This window comes from Arachis ipaensis, chromosome B3, assembly GCF_059453495.1.
Source record: "Arachis ipaensis isolate K30076 ecotype BB chromosome B3, ASM5945349v1, whole genome shotgun sequence".
In the NCBI taxonomy this organism is placed as follows: Eukaryota; Viridiplantae; Streptophyta; class Magnoliopsida; order Fabales; family Fabaceae; genus Arachis; species Arachis ipaensis.
In genome coordinates this window covers 138,167,078-138,184,901 of record NC_142438.1, presented here as the reverse complement: position 1 = coordinate 138,184,901, position 17,824 = coordinate 138,167,078, and the positions used below count along the sequence as shown (strand labels likewise).

The 17,824-nt window shown below is 32.0% G+C and overlaps 1 protein-coding gene across 1 annotated transcript; it reads left to right on the top strand.

Annotated features, from left to right (window-relative positions):
• The first annotated feature begins 794 nt into the window (after positions 1-794).
• On the top strand, positions 795-12,669 carry LOC110270393 (uncharacterized). The gene is made up of 9 exons (XM_088507608.1): positions 795-1,120; positions 5,112-5,223; positions 5,500-5,601; positions 8,500-8,862; positions 9,805-9,949; positions 11,079-11,108; positions 11,656-11,775; positions 12,046-12,131; positions 12,332-12,669. Exons 1-9 carry the CDS (start codon positions 795-797, stop codon positions 12,449-12,451), a joined length of 1,404 nt encoding a protein of 467 aa, XP_088363734.1. The 3' UTR covers positions 12,452-12,669.
• Positions 12,670-17,824: the final 5,155 nt, after the last annotated feature.

Here is a 17,824-nt window from a genome sequence, read left to right as displayed (position 1 = left end):
AACCGCAAAGGGTTAAATAATCTGTAGTACGTACATCTTATTCTTTAATTTTACCTATTTGATCATTTCAGGAGATCAAAATTGTACATTCTGAAAGTTTGTGGATGAAGTGGACATGAATAGAAGTTTGAATTTTATATTTGGAAAGTTTAGGTAGACAATAAAAATACTAAATAATGTGAATAATAAATATATTAGATGTTTAATTTACTAGATGTATAGATGGTTATTCTAATATTAAGTTTTAGGTGGGTAATTTGGGATGTAGTGTAGTTTTATTTTATTGGGCCAATTATAAAATTTATTGTTCACATTATTCACAAAAGTCATTGTCTATTTTGTCAAAATTTTATTTAATTCCAAATAAGTGTCTAACTTTTTTTTAAAAAAAATAATGTTAAATACACAATTTTTATGATTAATAAACTAAAATATTCTTAAAAGATGCATGTATCCCTAGCTAACCACATAGCCAGGGTGTATATTGCCTTTAAAAAAATTAGACAACTAATATTGTAATTAACTATTTTCAAAAACACTACTCTTATTAATTTTTTAATATAGAATCTTAAAAACAAAACAAACAAAAAAATGCGACGACTCTTCAGCTTCTCCAATACCATAAATACCACTTCAAAGACATCAAATGTCTCATTATATTTTTATTGGATATAGTACTATATATATGTCTGGTGCCTTCTCATCATGCATATGTACAATCTCAAATAAAATTATTCCTTCTTTATTTGCACATTATTAACTAAAACTCTTGAAATTATATCATCGATCAAGCCATGGCCTATGGCCAATCCATGGTGACAACTCTTTTAATTGTTGTAACATTGTTGAACACCATGAGCTTCAAGCTAGAAGCTCGTCATGATCTTACGGACACAACTGAACCGCAGCTATTGAATATGTACAACTGGAACTACATTTCATTCCCAACAGCATCAAATATGTACGACCTGAACCACCAACAGCCGCCGCGCCTTGCGGCTACGACCGGTGACTCTCCTCCAAGTCTATACATGATTTACCCAAAAGACCCTCCTATTACTGGCCGTCATCGTCCCATTCTTCCCCAACCGCCGCGACCACGTCTGCTTCCATCACTTCCGTATCTACGTCGTCCGCGTGTGCCGCACCCGGGGTGGCCACGGTCAACTTGGCCACCACCACTACCTCATCATGGCCTTTATTTTGAAAGAAACTAAAATGAAAACCCTAAGGTGTTCACCATGTGGCCATAAGGTGAAAACTCATGTGCAACTTCTAAATGAGAATTGTTAAATGATTAATGACTCTCAGTTATCAATTTTATGTGAAGTTGACTATACTTGAGTTTTCATCACTAAACGAATAAATATATGCATGCACTATTATGTAATAATTGTTTGGTCATGTGTACGTGCTAGTCCTAATTATAAATAATGGGTGATTATTTATCATTATATATATCTTTGCCTTCTCTCCCGGTGTGATAAAAACCTATTGTAGTTTGTGTTTTCTTATTAATTATAATTAATTATGTTGCTATTGATATTCTTATTATATATACTTATTCTATTCTACATGATGAACCTGATTTGTAAACATATTTAAGAACCTAATAATCATGAAGAAATCAAGTTCATCCACATATGTGCTTATTTATACTTGCATTGCACGCATCGCAGGGAGAGCGCTAATTATTAATAAAAATGTTTACTAAAAAACCTCGTTTATTTGCTCTGCTTAGATTGTTTGATTAAGGGCTAACAAATTTCAAACTGTGACAGTTGGTAGTTATAACTGTCTTAACTGCTTGGCTCATATAATTTAAGCTGTGCCTCTTTATTTGTAATGATATGATACAATGAAAAAATTTAGGAAGCCAACATTTTTATTAAAATTTGGCCACTATACTTAATCAACAAAAGAAAAGTGAGTAATCATATACCATTAGATGTAATCTCATACTATTAAAAATACTAATAATAACTAATTAATAACTATAAATCACAAATTTACTGCTTCTAACACTCCTCTAATACAATTCCGTCCATTCAGTTGCTGCCATTGCAGTAATAATTAACCTTATTAATTTCCTGCTGAACAGAAACCATAACAATTGTGTTGTTCATGAGAATTTTCAATTAAGTGCTACTACCTAAGGGAAGAAAAAGCTTGGGTTCAAAATAGAATAATAATACTATAATAGTTAAGTCTCTTATGAATCACTATATCCTTACAAGTTACAACAATAATAGGTATCATAGTTAATTTTTCTACTAACACTACTTAAATTATCAACAAATTATTTTATGTTACACTACAAAAAAAAAAGCTATTTCAACACTTTTTTTAACGATCATAATTAAGTGTAAAAATTAATATATATTTTTAACAAATATTATAAATGTCAAATTTTCTATTTTTTTTTTATAAATAACTTTACCGTCGAAAATTATTCTTCAATTTTGACGGTCCCAATTTATTTCACTAAGAAAGAAGAAAGCATCATACTGCTCTTTTCCCTTGGCTCCGTCAAAAATATCACACTCCTCTCAGTCATTCTTCAGCTCCAGTATAATGATGATGAAAAAGTATAGCTATGCATGTTAACATAAATTACTATAACTTCAGTCTTAAGATCTCGTTTCATTTTTGAGTTCCAAAATCAACTTCGTCTTGTTAGATATTTTTTTTTCCTCTCTCAAGATTTTTTTATTCTTTCATAAATCTGTTTTAATTTTTGTTTTCATGCTTCAGATTTCAAAATTTTTATATTCAAGCTTCTTATTATTTTACGTATTAAGGTAAGTATTCATATTCTTAGATCTATTCTCTAATTTATATTTTCTGATTTGGCTTTTTATTGATCTGTTTTATAATTCGTAGTTTTTTATTTGTTCGTCATACCTAATTGCTCTTGAATTTGTTCCTCATATCTGATTTGGTAATTAGTGTAAATCTGTTCTATATATTCGATAATTTGCTCTACTCTATTTGATTTTTCTATTTCTTTTATTCATAATAAAAAAGTGAGAGAAAGATAACTGTGACTTGTTGATGTAATTTTAGTGTTTGTTCTATTTTAGAATTTTATTCAATTTATGTTTTATCTAATTTGACTTCTGATCCTTTATTTTTTTTTTCTTATCAAACAATTTTATCAATGGCCAAATTGCTGTTGAAGAAACACAAGTCAACCAGTTGAGGCAAATATTCTTTATTATTGAAGCTTACTCTTAGTTAAACTTAAAGAATTTTAATTGTGTTTAGTGGCATTTTAATTTTTCATGTACTGCAATCTCACTGCTCTTTTAATGGTTTTCAGCCCCTTCATTCCTTCATCCCAAACATATATATGTACTTCAATATTTTATTTTATTTCATTTGGTTCTTACCTGTCCTTAAATATTCTGGAGGGGTGAAGGCTAAATTTGTACTATAACTTTTGCCATCTCTGCTGTTTTTCATTAGTCCAAAACAAGAGAGTCTAGGGTTGCCATCCTGTCCACCATTGATACCATGTAGACATAAACATTGCTTGATAAAACATACTGACTTAAGAAAAGGAATAAGCCTACTCGTAGAAGCTTAACTACCTAATCGAACAAAATTCTATAAGCATTAAGATCATGGTATAATGCCCTTCCTTGACTGCTGCAATATTCCAATGCTTGTGCCAAATGCAAGGCAACTCTCAGCCTCATTGCCCATTCCATGGGCTGGGACTCCCCTGCCAGATAGATTTCGCACAAATCACAATCACAAATCAGTGGTTATTAAGTTAACATTTCTGAAAACATTTAGCTTCTCATGCAAAATGTCTAGTCCATGGCAATTGTTGACACAACATGGCATATCTCAAAACATTCATTCCCTCTATATGTTACAAATGATTACAATTAACAAAACCAAACAGAAAAAAAAATGAATGGAACTCACAGTGAAAGAGGTGCTTGGAGGGAGTTTCATGGGGCATAAACTCTGCCACAAGGAACCTCTCTTCTCCTTCACAGCAACAAAACCAAAAGCTTATTCTTTATATGACCTTTTTTCTTTTTGTTGGTATTCTAGGATCTCCAAATCTAGCCAACACTTGTTCACATTCTCTTCTGCTACTCCACAGCATTTCTTCTAGCAAAAATCACCCTTAGATTATTTATTCTTTTTAAAGTTTGAGTGCTTTTTTTTTAACTCTCTGAACTACTTATCCTTAGTTTTTGTCAACTGAGATTTCATTTTCTATAATATTCTGTTAATTACTTCAAGTAGATTTGGCATGCATGAAAGAATTTCTAGCTTTTATAAGTACTACCACTTTAATCTCGTTTGTCGTGGCTCGTTTGTTAATTATCTGTCAATTAAGTAGTGCATGTATGTTCATTTCTTTTTGCTTCAACTTTTAGGATCCCTAGACACCACATATTTATGCCTAATGCATAGAATTAAATTCCCTAGGTTCATATAGATTTGGATTTTAATTTAGATGATTGCATGGATTATTCATTATACAAAAAGTGATGTTTGCATTATTTTTTATTATTTGTTATACATTTATTATGATATAAATAAAAAAATTTATCTTTTATCATAAATATTAATTATTTTTTAAAAGAATGTAAAAAAAATTATAAAAATTATACATAAATAATAATAATAGATATAAAATTCTAGTTTTTAATTTAAGGTACATCAGTACATTGCACCAATGCATATTAGCGCAGTGTTGGGATAGTAGCCAAATAGGTTCGAGTTTGGAGGTTTCCGCTTTTAGGTTTAGGCGTTTCTGGAACTTAGTCGCAACAAGATCACAACTTTGCTTTCAGATTTTTTCTTAACTGATTTCTATTGATTATTTTTAGCTTTTGGTATAGACTCTTGTTACATGCATTCTTTAGATTTTATTATAGCTACACTTGTGTTTTAACTTTTTTTTTTTCTATTGAGGCTTGTGGTCTCTAGTGCTTATTTTTAATATTTTTTTTAGGTATGTTAAGCTTGTCATATATTCAATGAACAAGAATTGGATGCAAATTAAGAATAGAGCCCTTTTACAATATAGTATGGGCTCAAATGAATTCTTCTTATCGGAGTTATCGACATCTACTAAAAAAAAGGTATTTTGAACCTTATGATAACCCTGAAATTGCTCGAACCAATATACCATTGGAAATGGAAAAAGAGGATTGGGATTACGTTGTGAATCTTTGGATTGATGAAGGCTGGCAGGTTTGTACTTCACATGACATAATCAATAATTGTTAATTGACTTAGATTTAACTAGCCTCTTTTATCACATGTTATGACATATTTTGTTAATTATTAGAAAATAAGTCAACAAAACAAGATGAGTTGAGCTGCAAATAGCATTATCCATACCACTGGTGCTAAGGGAGCCCAACAAAGAACTGAAGAGGCGGTATCTAAATTTTACTAATTTATAGACTTAATTTGAAGATATATATTAGTTGCTATATTTATAAGATATGTTATTTGTGGCTACAGTTTGAGCAAATAGGACAAGAAATTGACCGTCTTCGTCTTTGGGAGCTTACACATACCCGTGCTAATGGACAAGCTTGCAATGAAGAAACTCAAGAAAAACTTGTAAGATATGTTATCACATGTTATGAGTTTTGTTTATTACTTTGATAACTTCTCAAAATTATTTCTTCCTTTTTTGATAACTTTGTAATTTTTTAAATAAGTTCTACAGAAGATAAAATTATTAAAAAATTAGTTGTGCTTTGTCGAAAGCATTAGTATATTAGGAGCTATTTCTGCTTCAGATTTTGTTGTTAAAGTCTTGAAAAATTGTGTTTATTTTGTCCTTACTTTATGTATGTTAAATTTTCTGCCTGTTCTGCCTGGCATTTAATGTTGCTAATTGGTTTTTTTGCGGTGAATAGTTCAATTCTTTAACACTCTTCCAACAAAAAAATCATTGTTAGTCTGTAATTATAGTAAGATGGTAAAGTGTGATGCAATATTTTCAATCATTAAAGTGCTATCAGCTGAACATGTACATGCAGATCTTTTGATGCTTGATTGACATTAGAAATTGTCCATAGTTTTATTTTGCATAAGAATTCTTATTACATTTGTGTATATATGTAATATTGTTGGCTATCCACAGAAGCTGGTTATTGATTATTAAAGCTCTTAAGCAATTCATATCATCATTGCTTATGAAGTGATTATGTATAACTTGTGGGCTGTGGTGTAATTGAGTGACAGTGATATCCAAAATACAACCTGCAGAGTTTCATTTGCATAATAAATGTGAATTTTCTATAAGTATATGTGATTTATCTGAAGTTATCCTTTTAGGTTGATTTTTATTGATTTTATTAGGTTGATTTGATCATTTTTAGGATTTACTTAAGGAATTATCATCTCAAATAAATGAAGGAACATTAGAGATGAATGAACATGAGGTGATGGTAGAAGTATTTAGACTTGAACGACATGGACGAGTTCGTGGTTATGGGGCTGGCGTGACACCTACATAGTTATGGGGTCCTAGATCATTCATATTTTTTAATCTCCAAACAAAACTTCAATGTGCAGAAAAAAAAATATGAAGACTCTAAAATAGAGGTGGAAGATTTAAAGAGAAAGGTAGATCATATGGCAGGAATACTTGAGCAACTATTGGATGGAAGGTTGCCTATAATTCAAAGTGATAACAATCCTACTTCACTTGATTAATGCTCAAGACTTTGATGAGTTTATGTGTGATTCATATAGCACTATACAAAAAAACATTAATATGATATTATGATATTGAGTATTGGTTTTGGTACTTGGTGTTAATTGTTGTTGATATACTTGTCAAATGCTAAATAAGGATCAGAATGCTATTTGTATTAGTTTTGAATCATGATCAATGATCAAAATTGCAAAGTTCTTGTTTGATTTTATACAATGATTATGTATGATAAAGTGAAAGCATATTCATGTCATAGTGGTAGAATTTTTATTTTGTCTATTGTTATAGTAATTTTTATTTAAACAACAAATAATAGGTGAAACCTTAATTTTTATAATAATGAATGTAAAAAAAATATGATTGAGTTTTTTTTATGGTAAAAAATTGTCAAAAAATATTCATGATATAGTATATTTCATGGTTAATAATTGTAAAAAATTGTTGTTGAGAATTTTTTATGGTCAATAAGTGTCAAAATAAATAGTATTTTTTACGGTTAATAAGTATCACAAAAAATATATTCTCAAATTTTTCTAACATTATTTTTGACGGCCAATATTTATCAAAATAAGATTAAGCTTTTTTGACAATTACTTATATGTTAAAAATACTATTTTTGACAAAACTTTTATTAACATATTTTTATAATTAAAATAGTATCAAAAATTATTTTTTTGATGATTTTTAATTCTTTTTTGACACATATAACCCTAAAAAATAATCTATATTGTTGTAGTGGTTGTTTAGTTGTCACACTGTACTTTACATTGTCAATAGTGTATCCAAAATAACTTAATTCAATTATTAATTTCCCATTTGTCACTAATAATAAGTAATAATGAGCGATCAAATTTTGAATAAAATGTTTTTTAAACCAAACTAAAATTCCAACCACATACATTATTTCAAAATGAGGAAATTAACCCAAAAAAAAAAAAATCACACAAATTTTATAACTGCGTAAGTTCCTTTATTGCTGCTCAAGTGTCATCAAGTTTGGAAGATCTATTCTTTAGTGGGATAAAAGCTATAATCACCAATGTTTTTTTTCCGCTACAATATACAAGACAGGTTGCAACAGTTCTTTTATGATTTGGCAGCGATTTTTGAAACAGCAACAAATAAACTACTGTTATTTCATATATATTGGTTTTGTTGTCCACTCTTTGTCTTTAGACAAAGAATGAAGATATTTATAAGAGACTTTGATACTTAAGTTAATAAATGTTTTAGTAGAATTTAAAAAAAAAATAAATGATCTTTTACCTGAAATGTATATGTATTTATAAAAATGGAATGTAGATAATTTGGTCTTTTTTTATATTATTACAAGTTATTGTTCGATGATGGTGAGTAGTTATCCCTCCATTATATAGGCAATTACTAAATAATGGAGTATTTTTCCCTTTCTATACTATGTAACCATAATGGAGAGTTTTCACTACCACAAAAACGGAAGATAGCAGACAATTAGCAGCTATTTTGACAATCGTCGCTATCTAACGATTTTCCAGCAGTTTCAGTGGTGAACGCAGGAAGAGCAGCTATTTGATTTGATTTTGCCACAAATTTTTGAAAAAATGCTGCTAATCTAAATTTTTTTGGCGATATTTTAATTCCTATTTCCCAAAAACACAACACTCAGCACTCAGCAGCTTCAACAAATAAAAAAAAAAAGAAAGAAAGCAATGTTAAGAGAAGAGAGGGAGAAACAGAGAAGGAGAGGAAAGGGAGGAAGGAGCTGGGCCGGCGCTGCTGAGTTCGCTGCCGCCGTCGCGTTGCCGTGCCGTTAGAAAGCCAGAACCGCAAGAGAAAGAACTGCGAAGAGAGAGGGAGACCGCATCAGCTCACCGCGAAGCCAGCGCCGTCGTCGTCCTCATCGCGGGTCTGCACCGTCGCCTCTTGCCACCGCCGCCACCACTAAGCTTGCTGTCATCGCCACTGAAGCCGAAGAGAGAGAGAGTGTGTTCGCGAAGAGAGGGAGAGCGCGCGCTCACGAAGGAGAAGAACGACGAAGAGTGAAGGAGAAGCAGAAGATGATGAACCCAGGGGAGAAGGAGGAGGTTCGTTCTTGCACCGTCCTGCTATGCCGCCGCGGCTACCGTCGATTGGGGTCAAGGCCGTCGCCGTCGCACCCTGTTCCAGTCGCCATTAGGGTTTTTTGTTGTTGTCATTGATAGCGCCGCCGCTGGGAGGAGCCGAAAGGGGAGAGGAGGTCGCCGTCAAACACGCCGCCACCAGTTACAACCGTCGCCGAAACCAGGACAGATTCACCAATAACTCTGCTTCTTCCTTTCTTGAATATGTTCTGCTTCTATTTTGTTCCAATATTCTCCTAACTTTCTTTCTATGCACTTTGAAATTGGTTTTGCTAATTTTTTTGTACCCAGTAATTGCTTTGCTTCATCGATGGTATGTCTTGCTTGCTTTTCAAATTTAATTTTGCTGCCTGACTGACAATGACATGGGTATTGTACATTTTATTGATTTATTATTTCCTTGGATATGTTGTACTGGCACTTGATAAACTTGTTCTCCACCATGAGGGTGTTGAGATATTATACTCATTAAAACAAAGGTAGATTTCATTACTTGCTTCCTCTCATTTGATGGCGTTTACCTATGTGGGGGTGTGTCGTGTTTGCTTTTCAAATTTAATTTTGCCCAAGCTCCAAGTTGTAACAGTAATGAACATTATTGGTATGCTAGAGGCCTAAGGTATTTTATTAATTTTTTCATGACTGTGCTTGTAAGAGGATCATTTGATTTCAAACTACAGTCAAGTAAGTGCAATCATGTAATTAGAATTAATGTGCCTTAGGATAACTTAGTTATTTTTATGATGGATATGAGAATATTAAGTAATGATTAGCCTTTGCATCTTATGTGAATGGTCCCAATTGAACCTTCTTTACAAGTCTCGTTCTTTCTAATTGATAAATGTTGTTTTCCTCTTGGGAAGTTCATTATGACGAGTATTTGGAGTCAATGTGATCTCAAACTCTGTTTGTTACTGTTGGTTAAGCTTCTATTTTGTAATCTTAGTTGCTCTATTCTTGAAAAATTTGCACTGAGCATGTACAATGGATGATTTGCAGGAGAGGTTGAAGAAAGAGAAGGAGAAAAAAGAACACAAAAAGAAAGAAAGCCCATCTTTACACTATTATAAAGGTTCTTTGTTAACTTATTGTTTGTCCTTATTCTTTGAAGAAAAAATCATTGTGGTCCAGAATTTTGGAGGAGGTAAGAAAACTAGTGTACTTACTGATTCTTGTGTTTTATTATTTGACATATGTTGATCATTTTCACTTATTTATTGAATTGCAAGTTATGATTGTCTGACGTATTCAGATTAGTCTTGCTAAGATTTAATATTTCAAATAACAATATATACATGGGTTAGTAGAAGTCTAATAAGATCAACATAGGTTACATTAATAAGGATGATTAGTTTCTTTTTCCTTATCTCCCTGAGGAAAGGAGCTGAATTAAATCTTGAAGGGACAAGTACCAACCCACTTTGCTTCATTCTCTGAGTGCGTTTGTTGGTATGCTTTAATTATTTCTTCTTATTTTTTGTGTGTGATGTGCTTGGGGTTGAAAGCTTACAAGTTAGATTTTGATAACTAATTATCTATAGAACGAGCTTTATCTTATTGACCATGATGTGTTTAATTAATTCCTGAAATCTGTCATGTAGTTAAAGTAGAAATGGATCTTGTTTAATAGCTATTAAATAACAACCTCACCTGAGGTCCAAAACAAGTCAAAACCACATGCATCCTCTTTTTGTCCATCTTTAAGAAACATGAAGCACCAATACCATGGGGAGTTTGTGAATTGGATATTGATGTATCATGTATGTCTCCATCAGTCGAGTGATTGAGCTCAAAGAGAAGAGTCTTAAAGGGCGTTGCTTGATTACTTTGATTGCAGTGCAGCTACATTTGCCACTGTAACTCTCAGTGGAAGCACATGTAAGTTTGATTTTAATTTTTTGTTCGAGTTATGGAACAGCTTCTACTAAATTCATATTATGATATGTTGCATGTACTAAGCAGCTTTGGCCAGCCTATTAAGGTTAATTGGGCTTATTGTAGCATGTAACATGACGTGAGAAGTACTTTGACTTGAGTGTGTACCTGAATTCAATTCATAGTAACAATAAACTTGTGATAAATTAATTTCAAAAATGCGAAGGTAATGTGGGATCAGAAAACAGGGCAGTCTAGGAGATTTGGCTTTGTTTCTTTTTGAACTCAGCAAGCATGAAATCTTTTTACATTTTTCTCTTATCTTAATATTCTTTGGGATTATGTTGTGTGTTTGTCATGCTAATGTAGTGTCTTTATTTTATAATATACTTTATCAGGATGCCCAAAGTGCCATAATGATTTAACTGGTAAGTTTTTTGTTCTGGAATTGCTAGATTTTTATCTCTTTCATGGTGTCTATGGTTTATGTCTATTATATGTTATATTTGTTTTAGAAAATTTATGTCTCCTTCATCACATATTTTTCTTCTTTATACCTTAATGGAACATCATTTTTTTTTAAAAACTTATGATATCAAATCTCGCTACAAGCTATAACCATGTGATAGCTTAATAATGGAAAATCTTATTCCTACCTTTAAGTAGTTATTTTGTGAAATTTAATATATGTTGCTCCATATTACTGCCGAGGCCTGAAGGTGGCGGGAGCTGATGATGGGGGCCTAATTGGCCAGATATTTGGGCTAAAGGATCAAATAATCGTTTTTTTCCAGTTATATCAGTGCTGAGAAAATATTTTGTGATGATGAGGTTCTCATCATTGATAATGATAGTTTTGTTTGGATTTGTGAACTGCTGTTTTTTTTTTTTTTTTTTGCCCATTCTTAGTTTGTAGTTTACACATTAGCACCTTCTATTATTTATGAAACTGTTAATATTTTTCTGACACTTTAGGTAAGTGGCTTAGAAGTAGACAGAGACACTATAACTGGGCCACTAAAGGGTCTAACAGCAATGATGAAAAGCAGAGTTCGGATTCTAAAAGTGTTGTGGAGTTAACTATTGGAATATCAGGTGAGATTGAATTTGTTGCCTAATTTCTGAAAGTTCATTTGAGATCTACAACATGATTTTTTTTTTCTTATTATAAGTTTAAGGTGGCACTTCAATATATTATGTATTCATGCTACTGATTTGTATCATATATTTCATAGTTGATATTTTTCAAATAATTATTTTTTTAATGTATGGATACTTTTTCATTTATTGTTTGTAGTAGCCTGATTGTGAATTATACTTGCTGGATGATTTTTATTTCATGATTATCTTGTTTTCTAATTGCAGAAGAAGCTCAGCAAGTAACCAGTGATGATGCACCAGAGAAGAATCCTCAATATACCACTGTTTATATTAGCAATCTCGCTCTAGAGGCAAGGGTTTTATTTTTTGGCCATTTTAATATAACCTAGTATTATAGCTATATTGAAAGGTGGAGGGCTATGGCAGTCAGTTGTCTGAATTAGCAGTACAGATCTATTAGGCGGCTAGCTATAAAATGTGATGGATTCCTGCAAGTTAAGTTTAATCGAAAATTACTTATTGGAAGTTCTCATAGGTATTGAAATTGCAGGTTATATCTGTTGGTCTTCATCACCATTTTCATGCCCTTAGTGTTGGAATTATTGAAGATGTTAGGGTGCAACGTGACAAAGGTTTTGGATTTATGAGAAACAAAAGATGGTTGGCTTAGTTGGCTTATACTGGAGTTAGTTTTGCTAGTTTTTTAAGTAATGCATTGCTTGTTAAGTTTTAATTTGATTTATATATTATATTTTTTCTTTAAGAGCAGTATTTACCCTTAGAAAGGATAACACTAGAAAAATACACCAAACAAATGTATGCTTTTTTTTTTTTTTAATTTGATGTATGAAATTGCGGCAGTTCAAAACCGTTGCATTTTTTCAAAAAGCCTCACATAAATTTACGGCATTTTTTTTAAAAATCCACTTACCAAATAGCGGCGGTTTTAGCAAAATCAATTGTCTGATTTGCTGTGGTTGTGCCAGCGGTTCCTTAGAACTGCTGCAAAATCAAATCTCCACTCCTAACTTGCAACGTTTTTGGAACCGCTGGTATACTATTTTGTGGCAGTTAAAAACTGCTGCAAATCCCTATAAAAACCGTTGCTATTTGACGTGTTTCTTGTAGTATTTCTATGGCTGATTTTTTTATATTGGAAGATTAATTAGTTGTGATTTATGTTAATATTATTATATTTTTATGCAGTACGTTAACATATAGAAGGTGCTTGATGTAATTAGAAATCATGAGTAACAATTTTATATAGGACAATGAATTGAACAAAGCTTCCTAAAATTGTCTACCTATACTTTATTTTGGATTTATGTAGCATATGTATCATTAGTCAGATTTTAAATAATATTAAAATTTAAAAATAGAATTTATTCTAATGGGAGAATATTTTAATATTTATTCCATTTTCAAATATCTAATATTTTTCTATTTCTTCATATGGTATATAGTTACCGAACCGCAAAGGGTTAAATAATCTATAGTACATCTTATTCTTTAATTTTATCTATTTGATCATTTCAGGAGATCAAAATTGTACATTCTGAAGGTTTTGTGGATGAAGTGGACATGAATAGAAGTTTGGGTCGTTTTATCTTTTTCAAAATTTTATTTAGTTCCAAATAAGCGTCTAACTAATTTTTTTAAAAAAATAATGTCAAATACACAATTTCATGATTAATAAACAAAAATATTCTTAAAAGATGTATCCCTAACCACATAGCCAGGGTGTATATTGCCTTTAAAAAATTAGACAACATTTTAATTAACTGTTTTCAAAAGCACTCTTATTAATTTTCTAATATAGAATCTTTAAAACAAAAAAAAAGCGACGACTCTTCAGCTTCTCCAATACCATAAATACCACTTCAAAGACATCAAATATCTCATTATATTTTTATTGTATATAGTACTATATATATGTCTGGTGGCTTCTCATCATGCATATTTACAATCTCAAATAAAATTGTTCCTTCTTTATTTGCACATTATTAACTAAAACTCTTGAAATTATATCATCGGATCAAGCCATGGCCTATGGCCAATCCATGGTGACAACTCTTTTAATTGTTGTAACATTGTTGAACACCATGAGCTTCAAGCTAGAAGCTCGTCATGATCTTACGGAGACAACTGAACCGCAGCTACTAAATATGTATTACTGGAACTACATTCCATTCCCAAATATGTACGACCTGAACCACCAACAGCCGCCGCACCTTGCGGCTACGACCGGTGACTCTCCTCCAAGTCTACACATGATTTACCCAAGCTACCATCATCTCATTTTTCCCTCACCGCGGCATCCGCGTCCGTATCCAGAACCGCTTCCATCACTTCCGTATCCACGTCGGCGTGTGCCGCACCCAGGGTGGCCACGGCGGCGTTGGCCACCACCACAACCTGATCATCGCTTTTATTTTGAAAGAAACTAAAATGAAAAGCCTAAGGCAGGCACGGTATTCACCATGTGGCCACTAAATAAAGGTGGAAACTCAAATTGATAACTGAGAATCGTTAAATGATTTAATTAATTTGACTAAATTTTTATCTAACGGCTCTCAACTATCAACTTCACGTGAAGTCGACTACACCTGAGTTTTCACCCTAAATAAATATTTGCATGCATATTACGTAATAATAATTTGGTCATGTGTACGTGCTAGTCCTCATTATAAATAATGGGTGATTATCTATTATTATATCTTTGCCTTCTCCCGGTGTGACAAAAACCTATTGTACTTTGTGTTTTCTTATTAATTATAATTAATTATGTTGCTATTGATATTCTTATTATATATACTTATTCTATTCTACATGATGAACTTGATTTGTAAACATGTTTAAGAACCTAATAATGATGAAGAAATCAAGTTCATCCACATATATGCTTATTTCAACACTGACAACCCTTGGACAGACCATAAGGTTGTTGCCTTGGCTAGAATTACCGCCAAGGACTTACAGGTTTACCGGAATCGAAGCAATGCCTTTAGGTCTCTCCGAAATTGCCTGTGTTGGGAACCACCGGTAGGCAATAGTTTTAAAGTTAATTGTGATGCAAGCTTGTATATGGATTCAAATTTAGCGGGATTTGGGTGTATTATTAGAGATTCTAAGGGAGATTGGATCTCGGGCTGCTCTGGAAGCATTCCCCCTTGGTCTATAATTAGATGTGAATTATTTGCTGCTTGGAGGGGGCTGGTTTTAGCTTGGGATTGCGGTTTGAGGGATATTATATGTGAAACAGATTGCCTTGACATTCTGCCCATCATGCATGAGCTTACAAGTGGGTATCCATCTGAAGTAACAGATTTGGTTCACAAGATTCAGGAGCTTTTATCTCGTCCTTGGCTTGTTCACGTTGAATGGGTGTCTCGAGAAGCAAATAGAGCTGCGGATTGGATGGCTAAATATGGTGCCAAGAGTAACTCTAATCATGTTATTTGGTCTGAGCCTGGTGTTGATCTCCAACGAATCATTCGCTCGGATTTAGAATAGCTTTTGCTTTGTTTCTTTCCTTGTTTAGTCACCCAAAAAAAAAATACTTGTACTGCAAGCAGGGAGAGCGTTAATTAATAAAAAAATGTTTACTAAAAAGGAGTATGTTATGTATACACTAAAATCAGCCATTAAATTCAACTATCAGTATAAAATACATGTTGAAATATAAATACATATAAAAAATAAATTAAATCACATATGTGTTTATATAGAAATACATTGGTGGTTGATTTTAATAGCTAATTTTGATATACGAATAACATTTTTATACTAAAAAACCTTAGCTTGTTTATTTCCGCTGATTAGATTGTTTGATAAGAGTAAACAAATTTTAAACTATCACAGTTGGTAGTTATAACTGTCATAACTGCTTGGCACGCATATAATTTAAGCTGTGCTTCTTTGTAATGATATGATACAATTCCATTCAGTTGCTGCCATTGCAGTAATAATTAACCTTATTAATTTCCTGCTGAACAGAAACCATAACAATTGTGTTGTTCATGGGAATTTTCAATTAAGTGCTACTACCTAAGGGAAGAAAAACTTGGGTTCAATAGAATAATAATACTATAATAGTCAAGTCTCTGATGAATCACTATATCCTTACAAGTCAACAATAATATCTCATCCCATTTTTAATACTCACACAAAAAAAAAAAGAGACTCCTTAGTTTTTCTTTTCAATTTTTTTTCTTGCACACTTTCTTTATTCAAAATGAATTCAAATATCGCTATTGAATATAAAAAGTGCCACATTCCTAGTACTTTATTTGGCTTATATATGGTCAACCACATTATTTTGTTCCTTTTTTTTTTCTTTTGAGAGTTCTTAAATTCCTTCTGCTGGTCAGGTATTTGCTAATATTTTTCATAATAACTGGATTTTATTTATTCTCTAATAGCCCAATATATAGGCAATAATAGATTTCAGCGAAATCTTGATGTAGGCTGAACTAATTTGTTTCAACATGGAGTAACAAAGCGAACTTTGATTTCGGTCACGAAGAAACTAATAATAAAAATATGAGGGGGTAAAAGAACTGAAGGAAGATTATTAAAAAAAATTTCACATAATAAATAAATAAATAAATATTTTCATATTATTATACTAAATATAATTAATAAATACTTTTTTATATTATTATACAAAATATAATTAATAAATAAAAAAAATTTACATAAGATAACCTCACATAAAATAATTGTTATAAATAAAGTCTCAAAATACATGTATAATCCCCTGTTGTCACACTGGAAACTTCGGAAAGGAATCAAGTGAGAGAACATAAAATGAGAAAACATCACATCCAACTCAAAACTTTAAGGTGTTAAGTTAATGGGTCTCTCATCTTATAAACTTCTCACTCTTCCATGTTTTCTTTGATGTGAGACTAACTTCAACACTCTTCACACTTGCAACACTAACACAACCTTGTACTGATCTAAAATTGTTGGCCTTTGCAAATTCAGATTGAGATTCGCACATTGATGATAGAAGGTCGACAACACTCAATTTGTAAATCTAGTGCTGAGACTAAGTTTAGAAGCATTGAAACTGCAGAAATTGATATTTGATGGATCCTCAACTTATTCACTAAGCTCAACATTTAATGTTCTTTAATCTTTAGTGCTAGTCATTTACAGTGACAATATAATTAGTACAGTTATGCTCACAACAAATTCAATTATGCACATTAAATCAATCACCATTAGTATGTAGGAATTGTGTTAGAACCATCATCATTCTGTTAGAATTTCAGTTAGATATATTGCTATATATGAAATTCTATTTTCTGTCAACTCTAGCAGAATCATCTCTGCTTCTTAATCTGTTTTTTGAGTTCTTTGTGCTTAACCCTTCATCACTAGTACCTAACAGAGAAAATTAAACAAATAAAATCACACAAAAATAAATAATTGAGAGAGAGATAGAATTATTAAGCACACAAACAACTGTTGGATGCATTTTATTCATGACGATAGAAAAGCAACACACTGAGAAACAACAAAGATACAATGATAGATATATAATCACCCACATAACTACCTCACACGACTCATAATAATTTATTACGAAACATAGTGCATGCATATATATATTATATATATTAACATGCAATTTAGACTACCCAACATAACATTGTTAGGTGTTTTCACTTTCTAGCTTAATTAGTTTATGGAGTAACGAAATAGGGGAACACATGGGGTATTTCTTTCCTTTCTTTCTCCTCAGGGTTATGGGGCCTTCCATGCTTTTGTTTGTGGTGATGATCATGAGGATGAGGATGAGGATGAGTGTGTGCTTTTCCCTTATGTATTTCAGTAGATTCGGCAGTGGAATCCAGAGAGCTTGGAATATAGTAGTTGGGGTAATACGTGTTTAATTGTGGTTCGACAAGTGTTTCATATGAATAAATACTTGGATCCGTCTCTTCAGTTGTATGAAGAAGACGACGACCTTCTAAACTTAAACTCATTAAGCTTAGCATTGTCACAACAATCAGGAAGGCTTTGCCATACGCCA

What these genes read in the sequence shown, in the direction of transcription:
- LOC110270393 (XM_088507608.1), top strand. Translation starts at nt 795, where the DNA reads ATGGCCTATGGCCAATCCATGGTGACAACTCTTTTAATTGTTGTAACA. An exon ending in GGATTGATGAAGGCTGGCAG is followed by an intron (nt 5,224 to 5,499) that starts GTTTGTACTTCA and finishes TTGTGGCTACAG; the next exon opens with TTTGAGCAAATAGGACAAGA. An exon ending in TTAGCAATCTCGCTCTAGAG is followed by an intron (nt 12,132 to 12,331) that starts GCAAGGGTTTTA and finishes TTGAAATTGCAG; the next exon opens with GTTATATCTGTTGGTCTTCA.